Below are 23,039 nucleotides of genomic sequence, written 5' to 3'. Positions count from 1 at the left end.
AATAATAATAATGATTTTTTTTTTTTTTCACAAATTCTGTGTTCTGTATTTTCTGGTAATCAAATGAACATGCAGAACATGAGGATTCGTATTTAAAATAGTTTTTTGCAGTTGAATATGTACAGACACTAGTCTATATCGTGATTTGATTTCAGTGTATTTTATTTATTCATCAAAAATAAGACAAATTCCATGAAATTCCGCGTTATACAGTAAAATCCATTTTTATGAATGGATTCCGCGATTCTATCAGCGTTTTCCACATCGCGGAAATCACAGGGCCCTACTAATGTAGCAAACGAGTATGAAAAGCTCATTGTGAGAGTAAAAGATGGGGACATTGTCTATTTACTTTATAGCATTGAGTCTCATCAACTAGGTGACAACGTAGCGTTAAATCACCATTCAACGGACTCAAACCACAACCGCACTGCCGTCTATTGGACTGCAGAAAGATACTAACTTTTCAATCTGCTATGTTACTGACTGTACTGACAAACTATGCTGACACACCATGTCTAGACTGGACGTGACAAAGCGACCATTGAAAATCATTTGTACTTTGTACGCCATAAATAGAACGAGGCATCAGTTTACTGTCGGGATTTGTCGTGTCGCGTCGCGCCGCATCCAGTGTAGACAGCATCACTGATTATAATGAGTTCTATTGTATTTTGTTGCGCCGCACCGCTCGCGTCCGGTGTAGAAACCCGTTAGGAAATGTGATGTGACTAATGTGATAAGCATGAGTTCTGGGCCGCAGCATGGCCGGTATAAACACAAGCACTGCCTGAGTGGCTGCGATCAGCTCCGGTGGCCGTGAAGCAGCGTGCAGACGCGTGCAGTGATGCACAGATCAGCTCTAACGTCACCGAATCTGCCGTTAAAAATTAACCATCCATTCATCAAATCAATATGCTAAACTAAGAATTAGAATCATTGTAATGTGACGATCAAATACACTGCAAAAAATGCTTTCTTAGATTTTTTGTCTTGTTTCCAGCCAAAATATCAAAAAATTCTTAAATCAAGAAGGATTTAAAAGGATTTAAGAAGGAAGTAAAAATTATTGTCTTGTTTTCAGAAAAAAAACATGTCAAAATTAAGTGTTTTTGCTTGAAACAACCTTCTTGATTTAAGAATTCTTAGATATTTTGACTGAAAACAAGACAAAAAAACTAAGTAAGAAAAGCATTTTTTGCAGTGTATAGGTGTGGGAGGGTGGATCATTTATTTGAAGTAGCGGACTCGGGTGAAGTTTGAGCTCATCCCCGCATCTCTACACTGACCTGAATTGCCAGTAGGAAACAATGGAGCACGCTCTGCTGGACAAAATAAGTAATTACACCATTTAGAAGCATTTCATCTGCATTATAGCTCTATAAAAAAAAAAAAGTTCGTATCGGCGGCATATTCGCCATACGATATATCTGCGACAGGCTCATATCGGCTGATAATATCGGCAAAACGATATATCGGTAAGGCTCTACTTCCAACATGAATATATCTTAAAGGGATAGTTCACCCAAAAATGAAAATTCTGTCATTATTTATTCACCCTCAGGTTGTTGTAAACCATGTATGAGTTTCTTCTGCAAAACAAAACAAAACAAACAAAACAAAAAAAAAAAAACGTAAAATGTTGGTAACCAAACAGTTGACAGTAGTCATCGAATTCCATAGTATGGTAACTTCCACTTCCAAGCAACATTGTAATAATTGTAATCCCTGTTTCGGAACAGGATCGATCTACAGCAATCGATCTACAGGTGTGAAAGCACCCTTAGAGAGCTAACAGTTTAGTATTGCTTAGCATAGCCCTAACTAAACAATGGTGCGGTTACATTTTTTGTTGTTTGGTGATTTTTTTCGCTAGTCATTTCAATAAGAAATCCATGCACTTGGGAATTTCACACGAGGGTGGATTATTTCCCCAAACAGATTTTGCAACAGGTTCAAGTTGGTCACGCATTTGTTACATTGACAAAAAGAAAATAAACATTGGACTTTTTTGCCTGCAAAATTTCGCTGAAATTTCGCTAATGTAATGCCACGAAATAATTAAGCAAATTTACATTATGTTTACATTACATTTTTCCTCACCAAAATTGTTCTTAAAAAAATAGAAATAAATTCACATAAGTTAAAATTACAACTGCGAAAATGATTGCTATTATGACATAAATGCTGTTGCATTAACTCATATTGAACCCTGAGCGTTCCTTTAATATATGTCTGTTAGCGATTAGTATGAATTGTCAAAACACTCTATTGTGACTGAGACTCACATTCACTTGTGTCCGGCTCTCTAAATGGAGAACAGTGAATGGGAGGGTGTGTGTGATTGAGAGAGCGAGATGAGCGTATGCGGGTGTGTCAGGGTCAGTTTGGACTTTGTGAAGGGAAAAACGCTGACAATGTCATTCAGTCACGCCCACACAGATACAATGACCCCAAAAACAATTTGGACACTTTATTTTCACTATTATCAACTAGTAAGAAACAGCGTAGTATGTGCTTAGTATGTGCCTAAGCTGTGCCTATAGCTTGAACTATCTAAAGGTGAGGTCACATTTACCATTGCATGGTGAATTTTCACAGGCCAAATCCAGTCATTTGAAAAGGAATCCATGCAATTGGGAATTTAACATGAAGGTGAAATATTTCCCCACACAGATTTCACAACAAGTTCAATTTGGTCACGTTAACCATCAGAAAACGGCTTGGTTTGAATGTGATTTCTGTGTGAAAATGTCTGGATGGATGGCTTTACATTCTATAAAACATCAAAGCAAGTGACATCTGCAAATAAATAATAAATGTATTTTATATGTATATTTCATTTAAAATTATCATATTATTATTTAAAGCCCTTCTTAATATATTGCTTGTTTAGACATTCTTCCTAGAAATTAAGACAAAATACTGATTAAGAATGTGATTTTTGGAATGGAAGAGAACTTGAAATCAATTCAAGTGTTTTTAAATAATAATTATAATGTTGCAAAACTCCTGTGCAAGATTACCGTTAATAATTATGTGATTCGCCAACAGCTCTTGGGTGATGTGATACTGCAATCTGTGGGTGGACTATTAGGGTGAAAAGTAAAGAAGGATTTTTCACCTAGCGGTTTATTTCACATAAGCAAACTACCCTCTATCGCTAATGACTCTGCCTTTTGTTTCTGTCGGCAGAGCAAACAAAACATCCACTTTCATGTGAGGAGAAAGAGAGAGCGAGAGAAAGAGATACTGAAATCAGACAGAGCAAGACATAGGAGCATTGTGATCTGGAGGAAAAGTCAGTTTGAGGCAGAACAAGCTGTTCGGGGATTGTTTTTTGGTAGTATTCCATGAGCAGGAGGGAATTGAGAGACAGAACGGGTCAGGCGGGCTGAGTGGTGAGCTACAGGGGCATTTCAGCTCCCCATTCCCCTCTTCCATCACCATCTGCTCCAACAGAATTAATAACTTCATTACCAATTCAATCTGCATCGGCTTCCTTAAATGAAAAAAATCAACAGGCGTCCACTGTGGAAATACAGTATATACTTTGGAAGTTCTTTTCACTCTTACAGTGGCTACATATGGTTAACAATGGTATTCATAGTTCAGACATTAGTATTGTTTGCTAGTGTTTGTTTACCTTAAAGATCACACCTTTTTATGGTACTCTCTTCTGTAGATATGTCTCAGGTCCCTCCTATAATGTAAGACAATGGGATGTGTTTGTGTGGGTGGAGCTCTCTCTGCAAATAAATTAATAATGAATAAAATATTTAACAATTCTAACATTATCCAAAATACATAGTGACTGAGATAATCTTTGTCAAGTAGTACATTTAATTGTTCATAAAGAGTTCACAATTTGAACGTTATTTTTTTCCCCTTTGAAAATGTATTTGTAAGATCAGAGGTAAATTCTGCAAGATGATATTCAAACTCTAATTAAAGCATTAATATTATAATTTAAAGTTATAATATTTAATGCTACAATGCTAATATATAGTTATATTATACTATATGATATTATTTATATGGAATATTATAATAGTAATATTTTAATATTATTATTTGATCATATTGAGTTCACAATTTGGATGTTCTTGTTTCTTTTGAAAATCACACAATGATATTCAAACAATGATCAAACAATGATATTAAATTATATATATATATATATATATATATATACACACACATACACACTGTTAATTATAATAGTGTTAATTATTATATTATAATAATATATACGTAATTATACCTAATTACAATAATATTCGTTTAATATTAATAATTGTTTAATACTATACTACTATTAATAATTAATTATAATAATATTGTCCATCCATCCATCCATCTAATATTGTAATAATATCCGTTTAATATTAAGAATAATTTAGTACTACTAATAGTAGTATTAGTAATAATAGTTAGTCAAATAATAATTAGTACAAAAAAAAAAAAGGGGCCAAAAAACTGATTAACATGCAGAAAAATATGTTATTTTTGTGCCAGTGTTATATCATATCTTGTATCGTTAGGACATTTTGTCTGTCTGACTGTTTAGAAAAAAAAAAAAAACTGCACGTCTCCACATGATTCGAGCTGTCATTCATGTTATTATTTTCAATATAATATTTAGGGGTTAGGGTTAAGTATAGGCAATACTTTTTGAAATGCTTGCTTTAACAAGCAAATCGTTTTGCAGACAGAGATGTGGCTTGTACTAAAAAGACCAAAATGCACAAAACATTTGTGATAAAGTGGAAAGCTACAAGAAATATAATCATGATCTTGTAACACAAAATTACAGTCCAAAGCCTTGCACTTTTGAGTCAATCACGCCAGTCAAGAGCTCTTGAATTGCAATGAAAGTCCCAGACAACGGTTAACAGGATCTTGAGAGGCATGAATGGCTGGTTGGAGAAAAGCAGGACTGGTCAGGCCTGAGACAGGAACAGTTCAAGTGCCCGAGCGCAGACCGGTTGCACGGTAACTGTTGGATGAAGAGCCGAATAGCATAAGATGATGTGTTACTGAGGGAGAAATGCTCCGCACAATGACACAAATGTGTGGAGTGGGCTCTCTGGTTTGTGGCGAGTGCCAAAAATCTCGAGTGATGACTGGAGATGGCGACTGACTGCGAGTGGCGAGTTGGCAGCGGTACGGGAGGAAGGGTCCATCTGCACACATGCTGCCAAACAGAGGAAATGACAAACTAAATATGGTTCCAATAAAGTGTTAGAAATACCTCCTTCAGATGGACAAAGGTCGAGGCAAAACTTGTATGAGCGTTGATGACAAAATCACTAATTAACACAGGATTGTATAAGACATTGCATTCAAGAGAATGCATAAATAATTGTATGTCAGCCAGACGAGGTGAATGAATCAATGAATGAATGAGATTTGAAAATAGATGCTGCTTGTCCATGCAAAAGTCGCTGCCATTATGCTAGGATGTTTAAAGTAGCTGCTAGAGCATTTCTGAGTGGTTGCTAAGATGGTTTTGAATACATTGCATTTTCTTTCAATGCAAGCCTAAAAGGTTTTATCTGGCTATTTTAATGTCTGACCAAGCAAAAATGGTCTAAACACTAAAGGTGCAAAACAAAACCCTAATGAATTTCAAAAGAAATAATTTTAGTGGGTAAAAAAAAGTTATTTATTGTCAATAGTGTAGCAATGCATCATGCATGAAGCACAGATGTCAATGTCTTCCTATTGGTCAACATGTTACCATACCAAAATTTTTTTTTTTTCACACTAACATAAAACTCCTGATCACACAGATTCCTGTATTTTGACTGCAAAATTTCACTGATCAATGGTAAATGTCACACAAACAATTTGATGCATCTTTCAAGTCTATGTTCATGTCCTTCATGACGTGTTAAATGAACTTAAGTTGAGGATCTCTGTGCGAACAAACAAGTATATTCCATAACAAATACTGCAGCAGCCTCAGAGTATGCATTTTAAATACTGTCACAATTGTTTAGCTTTTATTAATCTGATTGATTATGATTTCACTGTCTTCTTGTCACGGTGCTGCTGTGTTGGAACGCGGATATGATGGAGAGAAATGAAGAACAGTCTTTATTTATTCACAAGGAAGGAAAATACACATAGCATGTATTCCAGGACAGATAATTCCACACATTCACACGGGATGTTATTATAACTTCGGCGAGGTTAGAGGAAGTCACCGCGGCAATTACTCACCTCCCACCAGCCTCATTAAACCTCTGACCAACCACGGCTCCTCATCATACACACAGCGCAACGAGACGGCCAATCAGGGAGCAGACAGGCGGCATGCCGCCGCCCACACAGTGACAGGGTACTGAGAGGTTGTCTGTCTGAGCACCTGAAATACATTTGTTTATTCACAATGTGTCGCCTGGCCAGACGGGGAGGAGGCTCATCTCTTCTCTGCGAGATGGAGAGGAGGGCAGGGCTGAACTAGCACTGAAGACGGCCTCGCTTCCAGGGACTGTGATCATGTGCTGCTTTTAGAAAATGTATCTGTATGGTGATTTACGAGTAAAAGGCCTGCTGAATGATGGAGTGTTGCTTTTTTGTAGCCGTAGGATCATCCTTAGTGCTATTTTATAGATATATCCTGTCACGAAACCACAGTAAAATGGTACAATTAAAGGGATAGTCCATCCAAAAATGACAACTCAGTTATCATTTACACACCGATGTGACATTTCAAACTTGATGGCTTTTTTTCTTGCATGCAGCACAAAGAGAGATATCTCTTATCATATTAGAGAGATATCTCTTATCATATCATATTGAATGTTCAAGCTGCTCTTTTCCACACAATGAAAATGAATGGTGACTGGAGTTTCAAAAATGACCCAAAAATACAAAAAAAAAAAATAGTCCTTTGTGCTCAAATACATCTATCATTTGTGTGATTTGTATATTGCATTTGGCACCCCAAACCAGCATGGTTATTGTAAACTAAAACTGAAATTAGTGTTGGTTAATTGAATTAAATCTGAATTAAAAGTAAATATAAATATCAGTTGAAATTTAAACTTTGAAAACTTGGCAACCTGAAATAAGAAAAGTTGAAGTACTAAAATCACAGAAGTATATAACAAAATTACTAACATTTGAACTAAAATTAAAATAAACTTAACAATAAAAAAAAAAAAAAAAACTTAAAAATAAAGCTAAGTGACTGAAGCAGCAAACACTAAATCAGAAGTAGAAAAGAAAAAGCGTATCAAATAAATTACTAAAACTTAAAATAAATATAAAAATAACAAAAATAAATCTAAGTGAATGAAAAAGCTCATTCAAAATATTAACAAATATTATACTATTTAAATATTATATAATATTAAAATACTGCTCAAAACCAATGGCATTGGAATTACTTATGTCAAAGCTGGAATGACATATCTTGCCTTGTCATATTTGGATATGTACAAACATGAATAAGACTTGAAATATTATCATTAAATAACTAACAATTTTAGCCTTTTTAATCACACAAAATTATATGATTTAAAAAGACTTGGAAATAGTGTACAGATCTTATAGACTACTGTTATGGCTACCATTCACTTTCATTGTGAATGAAACAGCAGCGTGAAAATTCTGCTTGATGTCTCCTTTTGTGTTCCAATGAAGAAAAAACCATATAAGTTTGGAATGACCTGACACTGAATAAATGATGACATAATTCCCATTTTTTGGATGAACTGATAGATATATATATATATATATATATATATATGTCTCTTCCAGTACAACCAGGTGTAAAAAAGGAACAACAGTCATGTAGTTCCCACGTCTGAAGGAGAACTGATGTGCAATCATTCCCATTACACAGGAGAACCATTTGCCCACGTGATTGTCACAAACGCTTCCAAACAGAAAAACTTGAATGTCAAGAAAGGAAATTAATTTTTACAAACTTAATTTTTTGTAACTTGTGTATGAGACATCAGTCATTGTTCATATATTTCTGAGATGTAGTTACAAACTTTATTGGAATCACTGGGCTCCCCTGTGAACCAATAGGACCACAGCAAGAACAACTGAGAAAGAAAGTGCACGTAAACAAATAGCCTGCGAGATTAAGAAAGGATGAAAGAATATTGACTTAATATTGAGCAATTAAAGTGTGTCTCATCCCCGGTTGTTTAAACACATCGTCCCCATGCACAGCCTGATGAATCTGCCTTTAGATCCCGCCGGAGCGGAGCGCTGATGACTAACATGATATTTTTACTCAGTAATTATGTAACTCATCGGAAACGCAGCACAAGTGTGAAGCACATGGAAGGTGCAGATATGGTCCACACGATCCAGGAATTGTTTGCCCACCAAAGTGTTTCTGACACCTTTTGCTTTGCACATTATGTCCAGGATTGTCCGTGCCAAAGTGCTGCTTTAAGCAACCTTTATTTTAAGGCTTTGTTCTGGATAATATTCAGATTAAATACATTGACTTGCATTAACAGGCTTGAAGATTCATTATATCAAAGAAGAACATTCATGAAGTCACAGAGGTTATAACAAGTCTGTAAAACATCAAATTAGGAGGAGACAGCATCTGCGTTTCAAAGACCTTTTTGGGAGATGTGACGTACCTTAATGTCAACCAGTAACCAGTGTCTCCAGTAAGCGCGAGAAGGTTTCTGACGACTAGGAGCATCTGGATCCACCATTAATAGAGTGTATTTCTTCTCCTAGAAAGAAAGAAAGAAAGAAAGAAAGAAAGAAAGAAAGAAAACATTACATGTGTTTTGCTTTTTGTTCTCATCATCACTTTCCTCCCGCTATTTCCTTTAGAAGCATCAGTTACTTTAACTATCGCTGAAAACCCAGCGTTTTTATCAAGTGACGTACGGAAGAAAACTTTAATTAGTTACTGATATTCTCAGACCACCTTCCATTCTCACACATTCACCAAATCACAATCTGTCTGCGAAGTTTTCTTTACTTTCTCTCCCTCTCTCTCTTTCTTTATGAAAAACACTTCTCCATAAACAACCTGGCACATATTTTGGGTGCTACACATTAACAATGACTGACCAACTTAATTGCTCCAACTACTCATCTTCGCAAGTCCCCGTACAGTTGAAGAACTGGGAGAGCAGATTGAATTATTGCGTGAGCACATTTGTCATCCCTGGTGCAGAGCCCAAAATCTGCCAGACCATATGATAGCGTTATTATTATACGCCTCTCTCAAGAAAACAGTGCTGTCAATCACGATTGTTGCCATGCAACAATAGCCCCTCCCCACAACATCAAGACTAAGACGGAGACAAAAGTGAAACACTGTAGAAATTGAACCCATATGGCATATACAGGAAAATAAAAATTACTAAAAAAATAAAAATAAAAATAAAAAATAAAAACGGTGACAATGAAATTAAATTAAAATACCCCAAAATTAGGTTTACATTATAAAGCATATAAATTATTATACAAATTAAACATTAAAATAAAGCCTTATATTAAACAGAGGTCATTTTTACATGATTTTATTGAGTTTTAGTTTACACGTTTTTTTATCATTTTATTTTTGCCAATCCAGGAAACCCGTTTTCTGATTTCCTCTGCAGCCTCAAGACAATTTAATCAACTCTAATCATACAAGCCTATGTTTAAACAACTGAAGCATGCAAATAAAAATCCCTGATATTCTAAGGTCTCTAGAGCCTAAATCCTCTGCTCACCTGACATATAAGCTCAAACAACCATAAGCCTAATAATAGGATGATGTTTAAGTTTAAGTGATAGCAGCTCCAGGCGATATTCAAAGAGGCAGAACAATGCTGCCTCCTCCACAGGCTGTCACTGTAAACCCTGACTGGATCTCACTGATCTGACCCCCCGTGGACAGATTAAATACCCTCCTCAGACCTGTTGCCGAAAACGGCCATGATGAAGGGCTGATGAAACCTTTGGAAGTGAATAAATGATTAGTAATACTTGCTAAAGCAGCACTTAAATAAATCTCAGGAGTTTAATGTTGCACTACATACACCTTTAATCATACTGTCATTGGGGGCTCGTCCGAGATATGGAACATAATAAATATACACCGTACACAAATATATTATGTAAACAAAAACATATTTTGGATGCTATTAATTACGATTAATCGTTCGACAGCACTAGAAAAAACACAAAACATTACAGATTACAGAACAAGTAGCAGGTCCATTGCACTTACACTTAACACTTAGACTTTATGCACAGATCTATTTATACAGTACATATCAGTTGACATAAATTGCAATATTTGATACACACTTTTCACCGGTATATCGTGAATGATAAGATATCGCCCATCCCTAACACACACACACACACACACACACACACATATATTCTGTGGATTCAGAAGGTATTCAGACCTCCTTAACTTTTTTCAATTTTGTTAGTTGCAGCCTGATACTACAGTTGTTTAAATTCATTTTTTGTTCTCATTAATCTACACTCCGTACCTCATAATGACAAAGTGAAAACAGGATTTTAGAAATGTCTGTAAACTTATTAAAAAAAAAAAAAAAAAACTACTCAGTACTTAGTTGAAGCACTTTTGGCAGCAATTACAGCCTTGAGTCTTTTTGGGTATGATGCAATAAGCTTTACACACCTGGATTGGGGGATTTTCTGCCATTCTTCTATGCAAATCCTCTCAAGCTTGGTCAGGTTGGATGGGGACTGTCGGTGGACAGCCAATTTCAGGTTTCTCCAGAGATGTTCGATAGGGTCATAAGTCAGGGCTCTGGCTGGGCCACTTTAGGACATTCACAGAGTTGTCCCTAAGCCACTCCTGTGTTGCCTTGGCTGTGTGCTTAGGGTCATTGTCATGTTGGAAGGCGAACCTTCGGCCTAGTCTGAGGTCCTGAGAGCTGTGGAACAGGTTTTCATTGAGGATATCTCTGTATTTTCCTCCATTCAGCTTTCCCTCAACCCTGACCAGTCACCCAGTCCCTGCCGGTGAAAACACCCCCACAGCACGAGGCTGCTACCACCACACTTTACTTTTGGGATGGTACTCTGCAGGTGATGAGCAGAGCTGGTTTCCTTCAAACATGATGCTTAGAAATGAGGTTCATCAGACCAGATAATCTTGTTTCTCACAGTCTGAGGGTCCTTTAGGTGCTGTTTTGTAAATTCCAAGAGTGTCTTCCCTGAGGAGAGGATTGAGTTTGGCCAAACCGCCATAAAGCTCAGATCGGTGGAGTGTTGCAGTGATGTTTGTCCTTCTGTAGGTTTCTCCTATCTGCATATATGATCATGGAGCTCAACTATAGTGACCATCTGTTTCTTGGTCACCAGTCTAGACAAGGCCCTTCTCCATCAATCGCACAGTTTGGCTGGGCGACCAGCTCTTGGAAGAGTCCTGGTTGTGCCGAACTTCTTCCATTTGAGAATTATGGAAGCCACTGTGCTCTTGGGAACCTTCAGTGCAGCAGAAATTTTTTTGTAGTCTTCCCCAGATCTGTGCCTCGATACAATCCTGTCTCTGAGCTCTGCAGGCAGGTTCTTTGATCTCATGGCTTGGTTTTCGCTCTGATATGCATTGTCAGCTGTGAGGCCTTTTATAGAGAGGTGTGTGCCTTCCCAAATCATGTCCAATCAATTTAATTTACCACAGGTGGACTCCAATCAAGGTGTAGAAACATCTCAGCAATGATCAAGAGAAATGGGTAGCACTTGAGCTAAATTTGAGGTGATGTTGCAAAGGGTCTGAATACTTATGTAAATGTAAATTTTCTTTTTAATAATTTACAGACATTTCTAAAATTCTGTTTTCACTTTGTCATTATGAGGTACGGAGTGTAGATTAATGAGAGAAAAAAAAAAGAATTTAAACAATTGTATCAAGCTCCAACATAACAAAATTGAAAAAAGTCAAGGGGGTCGATTGATATGTTGAAAGAGATCTGTGACTGGAAATTTGTGATTGGCTAAAATGCTCAGCGCTCTAACACGTTACATTTGTAAATATGCGTTTGAAAGCAGCCATATATCAGCAGGTACTGGAAGTACCAATACCTTTGACAACACTACTATATTGTATATATTTACATTTTTCAGTGATATAACAATCAAGCAGTTGAGATGTGCTATACTATACAGTACATACCGTTTAATGAATGTATGTATGCAGCTAAGGTTGTATCCAGTCTTATGCCAACATGTGTAATGTTTAATTTCAAAAACAGTGTGATACTTGCATATTTTAAAAGTACATATATATTTTTTCTTTTATTTACAGTGTTGCACACTTGTCTGCTAAACTTTCATTGTAAGTGCATTACTATAAATGTCTTTAATTGCTTTTTACAAATTGACTGACAAGTTGTAATTATATTCCATGGTAAGTGACAGCATGCCACCGATACTGTTAATAGGGCTAACGTTGTATTTAAATGCAAGAATATTACTTTAATAATTTGACTAGAGTACTTCAATGTACATGCTTTATTGTACGTGCTTGTGTGCAGTTTCAAAACTTTCATGATGGTGAATAGGTCCAAACTTTTATTTGTTATTCTGGTCTCAACAATCATATTATTGTAACATCAATACACTACTGACATTAGGACCTATTTTCAGTGTTTCCCCTAAAAAATGTGGAGAAAGCGCATGCATTACGTGGGTGTGTGTCGCTGGGGTAGAGAATATATGTGTGTATGTGTATAATTAATGTGCATTTAGACAGATGGAGGAAGCAAATGCAGAGTAAAGAGAGGACAGGGAGGGAAGGTGTGAAGAGATGCAGTCTTCCCCTCACCAGCTGGGACAGGGTATGGTTTAAGTGTACTCAAAAACAACATAATATCTTACTATTTTTGGATTTAAGTCATTTTCATTTGTCTTTCATGAACAAGTTCTGATCGTTGGTGGACATCATACTTGTTTAAGATGCACTTAAGTCATGTAGGGACCAGAATGGCCTAGAAATCAAGCAGAACACAATAACACACACTGCACAGCAACATTTCCACTTTCTGAAGAAAGAGTCCAGAAAGACCAAGGCTCAAAATTAAGTATTCACGTCACTTTGACTGTCATTTCCTTTTAGAGATTTCACAATAGCATGTTCTATACTGTATCTTACACTATAATGCAATTAATTTAAATTATGGTCTGCTGGAGCCATTGCCTAGCTGTTAACATGCTTCAGATTTTAAGGACCAACAGTGTCCCTAGAGGGACAAATGGTTTATAATGCTGGTTAACCAGCAATGGAAATAAGCCCCTGGTGTGTTTCAGCCTTTGGACTGTGTCTTGGGCTTTTTCTTCTAGTTATTACTGCTATGTTCGGTTGCATACGTTTTTTGCTTTGAAAAACACAAGACACGGCAAAGGAATGGGGAATAAATGCACAGCCTTGAAATGCGTATTTAAAAGTTCAACTTATTTGTTTTTAGAATGCGGTGCCATGCAAAAGATGCGAGTGTAACGGTCAAACACATCCATCTAGCAAGTTTACATTGAAAAACAACTGAAAAGCAACACAGTGGTATGGAAAAATATCAGTGATCTCACAGTTTTCTTTGTTTGAGGCCAGCAAAATGTTGGGAACCAGGATTTGGATATCACTCTAGGGTTTTTGTTGTGTGTAAAGCAAATTGAAAAAAGAAATTGAAATATCTTTTCTAAACAAAAATAAAGTGAACTTTTAAAACAAATACCAAATCAAATAAAAAACATGAATGAATAATACAAATAAAATAAAACACTTTATATAAACAAAGACTTTGCCTGGCCTGGCCGATAAAACGGTATCGGTATTTATCGACGGTACACCTTCATCGATAACGATGAAGATTTAGAAAAAATGTTCGATATAGCCACGTGCTATGAGTGACGCAGACAGCCCACGAATACATGCTGAAATGAGTGCTGTGCCTGCCTGTGATGAGGAGATTGTGAATAAATAATGAATAATAGTCGAATTTAAAATAAAAAAAACTGCATTTGAATGCAAAAACGGTGCAATCGAATGTTATGTGTGCGTCCTGGAGCCTTATCAGTGGCTCACGAGATGCGGTGATGATGTAAGTGACGTTGTTGCATTTTGAATAATGTTTTGTTAGGCTAGACCACGAGATGTGCCGCTGCTGCGTTATGCATTCAAAATATTAGAGAAATATAGTAACTCAATGCAGAGGAGGTCTTAATTAGGTTAAAACCGAAACCAAGCCATTCACACTGAACGTATATTCAGGGCATTTTTTAGATGGACAAATATGACTGCTGCACTCGCGTCTCACACAAGAGATGTAGCCATGCAAAGTTAAAAACATGTTAACTTTTAGAAAACACGTCGCAAATTTGTGAAGGTTTATTCCATTTCACTGCATCTCATTTCACTTATGTTTTTAAATGCAATCTGTGTGAATGGCGCTTCGGCTCTTTGTATTAAGCAATGCATAAATACATTATGCTGTTTTGTTCATAATTGTTTATGCAATTTACGAAATTGTATTTGATTTATATATGTTACTTTAGACGTTACGCATGTTTTTTTTAATAACAGTTGTTATTTCATTGCACTGAATAAACAATTTAATGCGCTTCATTATTTTGCTCATTGCGCCCTCCTGTGGCCTCGGGAGACAAGACAAAAGTTTCCTTAAGACTTATTTAATCTGCATATAAAACATAAGAAAGGAGATATTTGTTTACATTTTATTTTGTGTTTGACTGTTAAAACAAAACAAAAAAATATTTGTTTTCTTAATAAATTGAGTAAATTAAAAATACAGTGGTTAAATAAAAAAAAAATTATATTGCTCTTTGTTTTAAAAAGGATTATAGAAAATGTCAATAACTATCGATACCGAATGATATGAAACATTATATCGTTGATACGTTTTTCGCCCAGCCCTAACTTTGCCTGTGCTTTTTTTTGTTTACATGTTTTCTTTTCTTTCAGCATGTCCACATTTTCCAAAAGAAAATGCACCTTGTGCAGAAAATGCATTTGAAGCAAAAACAGAATGATCTGATTTTAGCTTTGTGAAATTATGCTAACTAGGCCTACATAAAAGAATGAGAATGCAAATTCACTCTCTGACAGTAGGTGGTGCTTATGGAACAGCCGCAATACAACTTTTCCTTGGTTACTGCTCTAAACAAAGCAGCGCTGCGCTTATAAACACTACTTTAATATGCATTATACAGAGGCAAGATGAAAAAAAAAATATACCATCAGTCAATCAGTTCCCGTTGAGATACATTCATATAAAACCCCACCCCAAATTGTATCATGATTCGTTTAACATCCAACTTGAATCATCACATATTTTCATTGATTTTAAACTCGGGGTGCATTGTTACATACTTAATACAAGGTCTTTTTTTTCAAACAGTAATAATAAACAATTTTTTGTTCACAATATTATCTATACCACACAGAGAAAATAGGTAGAATTTTCATTCCCTGCCAACTTTAGCATGTAGATGCATTACCTCATACACACTAGACTTGAAGGCTAACTAGTCCATAAAATCAACTGAATTTTACAGTACTACAGACAATCCTAACTATTTATAGATTTAAATTTTGGCATCACACCAGAACACAAATGAAAGCTCACATCAGGGGTTCTGATTCCTGCCTGGAGGTCTTTTGAAGAAAGTATGATTGCAGTATGATAGGAGTCATCTGATGTGTACGCGTTATAGTAAGAAACAGTGAACATGGAACATAGAACATGCAACATAGTAGGTCTGTCTTGAAACGCTCAGCATTGAGTCTGAGACATGTAGCCTGACCCGTTTGACTTTAGCCATGGCATTCAATGCAATGTTACAATTGAATTGCTCACTTATTCATTTGTGAAAATGAAAACCAATACCTTCTACCAAGAATATACAATTAATATGCTATTCTAAAAGAGTTTTGGAAACTGTAGCCTGGAAGTTAGCTTTAAGTATCAATCTTGAAGTATGCAATTTGAATTCTGCGCTTGGGCACTAGTTACGCATTACTTTTTATGAGCCAATACACTATGGAAATGGGGTTATTCCAGTAAGAAATTGCGACAAACATGTAGGTAATGAAGGAATGGGAAAACAAAGTAGCTAAGATGAAGAGAGAAAAGAAGTACAGAGAAATCAAGGCCCCATTGTGAGTTTATAAGTTCATGGTTTATCCCTGACCCGATACCAAGCCGTCTTGTCCATTCAAAAGCCTATAAATATCCATTCTGCTTTATCCTTCCCTCTCTCTCCATAAACACACACAGACAACCATAAACACACACACACAAACACACACTTGGGACCCGCAGCTAACGCAACGCAATCAATCCCAAATCCCTCTTTAAGCAGTGAAAACACTTGAACTGGTTGGGTAATTAACAGGTATCTGTGTTGTGATTAAGATACAGAGACGGCTTAAGGATCATCGACTGTAGCTTAGTGCAAGGTTAGCTGATCAATGAGTAAATACAGGGGAAATTGGCCCATTAAAAAGAGCACCAGATGAATACTGATCTCAAAAATGGAGAACAATTACATCTAACAAATGGTGGAAAAAGTTTCCAAGATCTCAAAACCTAGCAAACCTAGACAGCATATTTTGGCATTATAGACCCAAAGTTGATTGTTAAAATGTGCCAATGATTCCCAAAAAGAGCTGAGACACAGACAAAACAAAAAACAATCTATATTTCATTGTGTATGTGTCAATCAACTAACTAGTTCCACCAAATCGTGAACACAAAGGGCAATGATGCACCAAACATTAGGACACTGATGATTGAATGACCTGCAAGATTATATAGATTATTATAAATTTGCCACCAATTTGCCTAAACTTTAAATAGTTACTGTATAATTTGTCATTAGACTGTGTTGGCAAGACTGACAGGGCTCAGCATTGAAATGCAACAAGCAATATTCTTCTCGTATCCTTTACTATCGTGCTGTTTTGTAAAAGGTGCTCAATTATTAATAAACTCTTTCATTAATGTCACAGTATTCCTTCTGCTCATTTATTCTTGGCTCAGTCTTGACTTAATCATCATTACACAGCACTGAAAATTAAGGAGCAGTACAGAGACCACCTGAGGACACTTGTAAACAAGAGGGTTTATACGTGTTTGGAGACAAGCTACAAAAGTAAGGAGAAAATGAAGTGAACAGTATTGGGAAAAAAAGACAAAGGGATGCAAAAGGACAGAAGAAGAAAGGACAAAGGAAGAGGACAGAGGAGTAGAGCGGAGGTTTGGAGAGGAGGGCTGGTTTGGGCTGCTATCAGGACAGGGGATGGGATGGGGCCGCTCTCAGGGGTCAAAGGGGTTTAAGGTCAGAGCAGGGGCAGTAATTGAATCCAGTCTGTGGTGGAAAAAGGGACAGTGGAAATGCTGAGATTAAACTGGGACAGGAAACACACACACACTTGAACACCTCTGTTTCACTCTGTCCTCATTTCCCACACACACACATAGGTCACTGTTTTAAAAGAGAACATTTAGGGTTAGGAAAGATGTCCCTTACTGTCAATACTGGTCTGTACCTTCAGATATCTTTGCCTAATAAGTGACTAAAGAATAAAACCGAGACACAGGACGAGCTTCATCTATTAAAAGTGAAACACTGGCTACTTATAACTATAAAAAGTGTACTCCACTTAGTTCAACAATCTAGATCTTTATTTATTCTCATTTATATCTTATATATTATTTAAATCTCACAACTAGGGCTGGTGTTTCAGCAACTTCAGTCATTATTTACTCGCCCTCCACTCGTGGATTTTCTAAGATTCTTTATAGAGCTCTTTTCGATACGATGACAAAAATAAAAAAAATTAAAAAAACACTGAAACATTAAGACAGACACTGTATATAATAAAGGTAAAAAAAGAAGTAAAAAAAAAAAATAAATAGCAGCTGTGATTGCCAGAAATGTTACAAAAAAAAAAAAGTATCAGCATTTTAAATTTCAAGTTCTACATACTGATAATACGAATGTATTAAAGTAAAGCATTTTACTAAAGTTAAATTTACAGTAAAAAACATTAAGTAAAATAATATTTTTATACTAAAAATCTGTTTTTACCATTTTTTTTATAATATACTAACAACAACCATCTGAAAAACACAGGTGGAAATGAGAAAACCACATGTAGACTCAAAGCTCACCACAAATAGCTTTTTCACAAGCTGAAATAAATACTAATGTATAGTAATATACCTATAAATATAGGTGCTCTGTGTCATACACACAAATACAAAACATCACAATAACACACGACACTAAAATAATGTAATAAACATTACTTTAATTTGAACATTACCCTAATGTACACAGCTGATAACAAAATACTAAAAAACATAGTTATTCCAATGAAAAACATCAAATCAATAGTGAATTCTGTGAATTCTGTACAGTTTCTCACTTCAAATTGTAAGATGACTTATTCTTTTCCACTTCCAAAAACTAAATTTGAAGTTTTGTACTGTAAAATTACATTAGATCTATCAAAATGTTTAACCGTAACCAACCACAGCTGTCAAATTTCATTTGCAATCATTTAAAATTGTCACAACAAAACATGGTATGCCAGGTTTGAAATCAATGCATTCTAAATGTTACTGTTTTTTGCCCAGAATAAGTTTAGGCATCTGAAAGTGCCAATCAAAATTGAGAGCTACTGCAAAAAAGACACTTATAAATGTAAAATTATGCTCTATGCTTCATATAAAAGTTCTCGAATGGACAAGCGCAGCTAATAATTCTGCAAAATTCTCCTTTTCATTTCCTCAAAGGAATTTTTTACAGGTTTTGATCAACATGACTGATTTAATTTTATATTTGTGTGTTGCTCAAGGGTAACATGGCAAATATTCAAGGTTCACTTCTTTTTATAGTGAACCACCTTTCGGATATCCAGTCTTGAGCAAAGTTTCCCTGTCGAGGAACAAAAACCCTGGTGTCCTGTACGACAGTCAGACATATTGTCCACATTTACAAAGACAGATTGTGCGCAGCATGTATGCTTGAGTTTAGCATTTGCAAATGCTCGTTTGTGTTTGTGTGTGTGTGTGTGTGTGTGGGAGAGAGTGAATGGTCATGGGCTCTCATAAGCAGAGCTCCTGCCATGCCACCACACACCGCTGTAACCTGAACTTCATATCATCCTGCACAAAAAGGCTCTAGAGATGCAAACGCAGCACGTCGAAAAGTGATTACAGTTATTACTGAATGGCTGTGGGTGACATGAGTGTGGTTCCTTAACGCTCTGCGCTGCTAAGTGTTGGTTTCCTGCTATTAACAGACATGGACTTCCAGCTATTCGTCTCTTACTAACACTAATATGGCATGGCAGGGGCAGGAGTGGACGCGCAGAGCAATCAATATTAGAGATGCCACAGTGAAGGGTTAGTAATGCAGAAACAGCCTGGAAACACAGAATGGACGATATAAAGTCCTAGAGGGTAGGTGGGGATGAAGAGGGAAAATGGATATAAAAAAAGTTTGCAATACAATTTTGGAAACAACATTTTAATTTGGGAAGCACTCACATTGAAATTCTGGCCAAATTACATCAAGCTTTATTAAAATAGGGGGAAATACATGATAAAAAAATACATATACATATATATGAATACATCTTTTTTGATGACTGGAAAGAAACAGGATTGACTTCAAAAGAACAGGGTTTATTTGAAATGCATTCGAAATATTTCTAACAATATTAATGTCTTTACTGTCATTTTTGATCAATTCAATGTATGCTTGTTAAATATAATAATTTTAATAATTAACATTTACAACAAATAACATATAACAAATTAACATGTATTAAAATATGTAACAGTTATTGTAATAATATTTCAAAAATATTACTGTTTTTACTGTAACTTTCATCAATTAAATGCAGCCTTGGTGAGCAATAAAAAAATATATTTATTGCAAATATTTGACCGGTAATGCATATATATATTATGTCTTATTCTGTCTTGTTAAATTTCAACATTCTATCAATATTTTGAACATCATTTTTTACATCCAATGAGCTGAGAAATCTCTTTATTATGGACATTTAGCGGCACAAGCACATGCAGCATATTTAGTTCTTACAAAACACATGGTGAAACTCACCTCGAGCTTCGAAGATATTCATGCATGCATCACATATGCAAACTCTCTCTTTGTCTTTTCCTCACTCAGACTGCTTTATTTAAGATTCTCTGCCTCTCTCCCAAGGGCTAACCTCACCCTCCAGCCCTAAGACAACTATATTTATCCCATTCTGTAGCCCACACACCCTCGCACACATGCATACACTTTCTGAGGGGGAAAAATGAATAGTGGATATTGTTGTTAAGAACACAAAACTGAGATACTTCAAGAAAATCAAAGCCAATTTGTTATTAACACACAGTTCTCAAACGGATCCAGTAGAGAAGACACCATCTGGACTATGATAAGAAAACGAAATAACAGATTCAAGAGCGATAAAAATCACAGAGCAATGTGAAATATTGTTCTTTTGTTTAAAAAGTGCATTAACACCTTTATGTTGACTGTCTCCGTGTGCCCATGTGATCTGATCATAGTTCCAGTGCTTGGCAGAGGCCTGAGAGCTCGAATGTGGCCTCTGTACAAAATTCGCACAAAATTCGCTTGTTTACACTATTGCTGATCCAACACTAGTGTTACTAAACCAGAGAGGTTGCATCTACAAAAGAAAAACCGAACCGTGTCAAGTGGACATTTTATTTGTTTGTTTTTAATCAGTGGGAAAAAAGAAACTGTTGTTTATAATTTTATTACAACCACTTTGCAGCTTTAAATGATTAATGCAAGATGTATGAAGTATTTACACTGCACAGATCACTGTACAGTAACCTAAAAAGCATTGGACACTTAAGAACATATGATTGTCATCAGTGTTGGGGAAAGTTATGCGTTACTCCATAAAAAGTAACTAATTGTGTTACTGTAATTACTTAGAAAGTAATGCGTTACATAAATTTTTCATTAGCCTACTTTTTGTCACCTAGGCTCGGGTTGGATAATTTGTTTTGTTTTTTAAACAAAAAAACCTAAATGTTAGGCCACGTTCACACAGCAGCAGAATACGGTTGTCAGTCCTGTTTTTGAGTCCTTAATACGGTTACGTTCACACACAGTTCGGTTATTTACGGGAGTGACAACCGCATTCTGTAACCGAACTCACACCCGTACATTTTCAGGACTCACAACCGCATTCTCGGAACACACGCGCTGTGTGAACGGAACTGGACTGGACAACTAGTTGTCTGTCACGTCATACAGTGCGAGAGGGATCCACTCTGCCGCACAAACGCGTGTCTACGTGTTTTCACGTGTGTTTTCGGTAACTTACAGTGACGGAGAAATGAGCTGCGTGTCATCTGGACGTTTTAGAGCCCGTCAGTTTTGTGTTCTGCGCGTGACTCAAATACTCCGCTCTCCACCCAAATATAAAAGCTGCTGTCGGTTAATGAAGATTTGATGAAAGAACTCGCGGCTCGATTGGACTTTCAGTATTATGGACGTCGTCATCTTTGATTTTACTTTGGTCACTGTCGCTATGGTTACTGGTAAGGAATACGGGCTTGACTCCCATTGCACGTTCATACAGACAGTATTAACAACTGTAAGCTGTTGTGTGAACGGGACATTTCGAGACTCACACCTGTAAAGAAAAGGCGGTTGTCAATCCCAAAAACTGACAGTGTGAACGTAGCCTTATATTTCTGGCAACTGTAAAGACCCTTTCACACCAAAAGTTAAATTAATAAGCCTCAGGCAGAAGAAAGTGCCTCTGCACCTCACTCCCATTTTCTCTTAACACAGGGACAGGTCGGTGAATAAATGGATAACAAAGTACTTATTTGAAAAAGTAACTCAGATATTTCAATGTAAATTTAAAAGTAATGTGTTACTTTACTAGTTACTTGAAAAAAAAGTAATCTGTAGGGATGTAACAATATTATCAATATCGTGATATCGCGATAGCAAACTGTCTCGATATTATCATGGTCACATGATGATATGAAAAGATAGGTCTTCCAGGCAAAAAGTGTGGTTGACTGTTTTTTTTCCTAGGCTTGATTGTGTTTATGGGGGATGCAGAGGATATTAGTGAAGAGGATCGCGCAGAATCTGTGCAAGCACACAGCTCTTAATGGTATGTTTTTTTGTTTGTTGTTGTCTCATACGTTTAGATACGCCGTTATTTGTAAATGCTACTGCTTCTGTTAGCTTTTAATATACAGTTTTATCCTGATTAAAGCTTTAATACAGTAAGGTAACCGCACGCGTGTCCATGTTTAACGCTTCTCATAGTTATGTGAAAATAAGTGTATAATTGGAACAGTTCATTGTTGGAGCTGAGCTGAATGAGAGAGAGAGAGAGAGAGCGATGCAGAGCGTGTGCAGAGCAGGGGGACGTGAGCAACAGTATTAAGAACTGCTGCTTTAGAACATTGATTTTGAAACTTGTGAATCCATTAGAATCGTTAGAAGACACGATTCATATATGAATAGATTTTTACTTGCACCCCTAGTTTTCTCTTCCTCTTCTCAAAAGCAGCGCAGCATGGCCTCGCTCCCTTTGTTGTGTTCCTGGGGGCGGGGCTTATCTGGGTTTGTGATGTCACAAACCTGGGAAGTAACTCGTTGTAGTCCCTACGAGTCGTTTTTGTAGGCATTAAACTGCCAGAATTTTAAAAGACGATATCTCCGTTTGCATTGAGCTTTCAGCGGCGTAACTTTGCAGATATCGTTTATGCTCAAACAGCAACACTACACACTAACTAACGTTAAAAAAGTGAAATGGCAATCAACCACCCCTTTAAAGAATTATCTTCTGCTCACCAAGCCTACATTTATTTGATCCAAAATACAGCAAAAACCGTAACATCTTGAAATATTTTTACTATTTAAAATAACTCTTTTCTATTTGAAAATATTTTAAAATGTAATTTATTCCTGTGATTTCAAAGCTATATTTTTAGCATCATTACTCCAGTCACATGATCCTTCAGAAA

At 36.3% G+C, this 23,039-nt stretch overlaps 1 protein-coding gene across 2 annotated transcripts in view; it reads right to left on the bottom strand.

Annotated features, from left to right (window-relative positions):
* Positions 1 to 23,039, bottom strand: part of LOC107665201 (phosphatidylethanolamine-binding protein 4-like) — a 120,278-nt gene that overhangs the window by 61,175 nt on the left and 36,064 nt on the right. Inside the window, exons 4-6 of one of the 2 annotated variants that reach the window (XM_016455985.1) lie at positions 8,622 to 8,720; positions 4,847 to 5,197; positions 3,048 to 3,502 (exon numbers count right to left, since the gene is read on the bottom strand). In XM_016455985.1, coding sequence (XP_016311471.1) covers positions 4,892 to 5,197; positions 8,622 to 8,720 — 405 coding nt within the window. In that variant the 3' untranslated portion in view covers positions 3,048 to 3,502; positions 4,847 to 4,891. Of the gene's footprint in view, positions 1 to 3,047; positions 3,503 to 4,846; positions 5,198 to 8,621; positions 8,721 to 23,039 lie in introns of those variants that run through there. The other variant, XM_016455986.1, reaches the window with a different exon arrangement.

Source organism: Sinocyclocheilus anshuiensis, unplaced genomic scaffold (genome assembly GCF_001515605.1).
Source record: "Sinocyclocheilus anshuiensis isolate Anshui unplaced genomic scaffold, SAMN03320099.WGS_v1.1 scaffold691, whole genome shotgun sequence".
Taxonomy (NCBI): Eukaryota; Metazoa; Chordata; class Actinopteri; order Cypriniformes; family Cyprinidae; genus Sinocyclocheilus; species Sinocyclocheilus anshuiensis.
The sequence above is the reverse complement of the archived record's forward strand: the minus strand, read 5'-3'. Positions and strand labels throughout refer to the sequence as shown.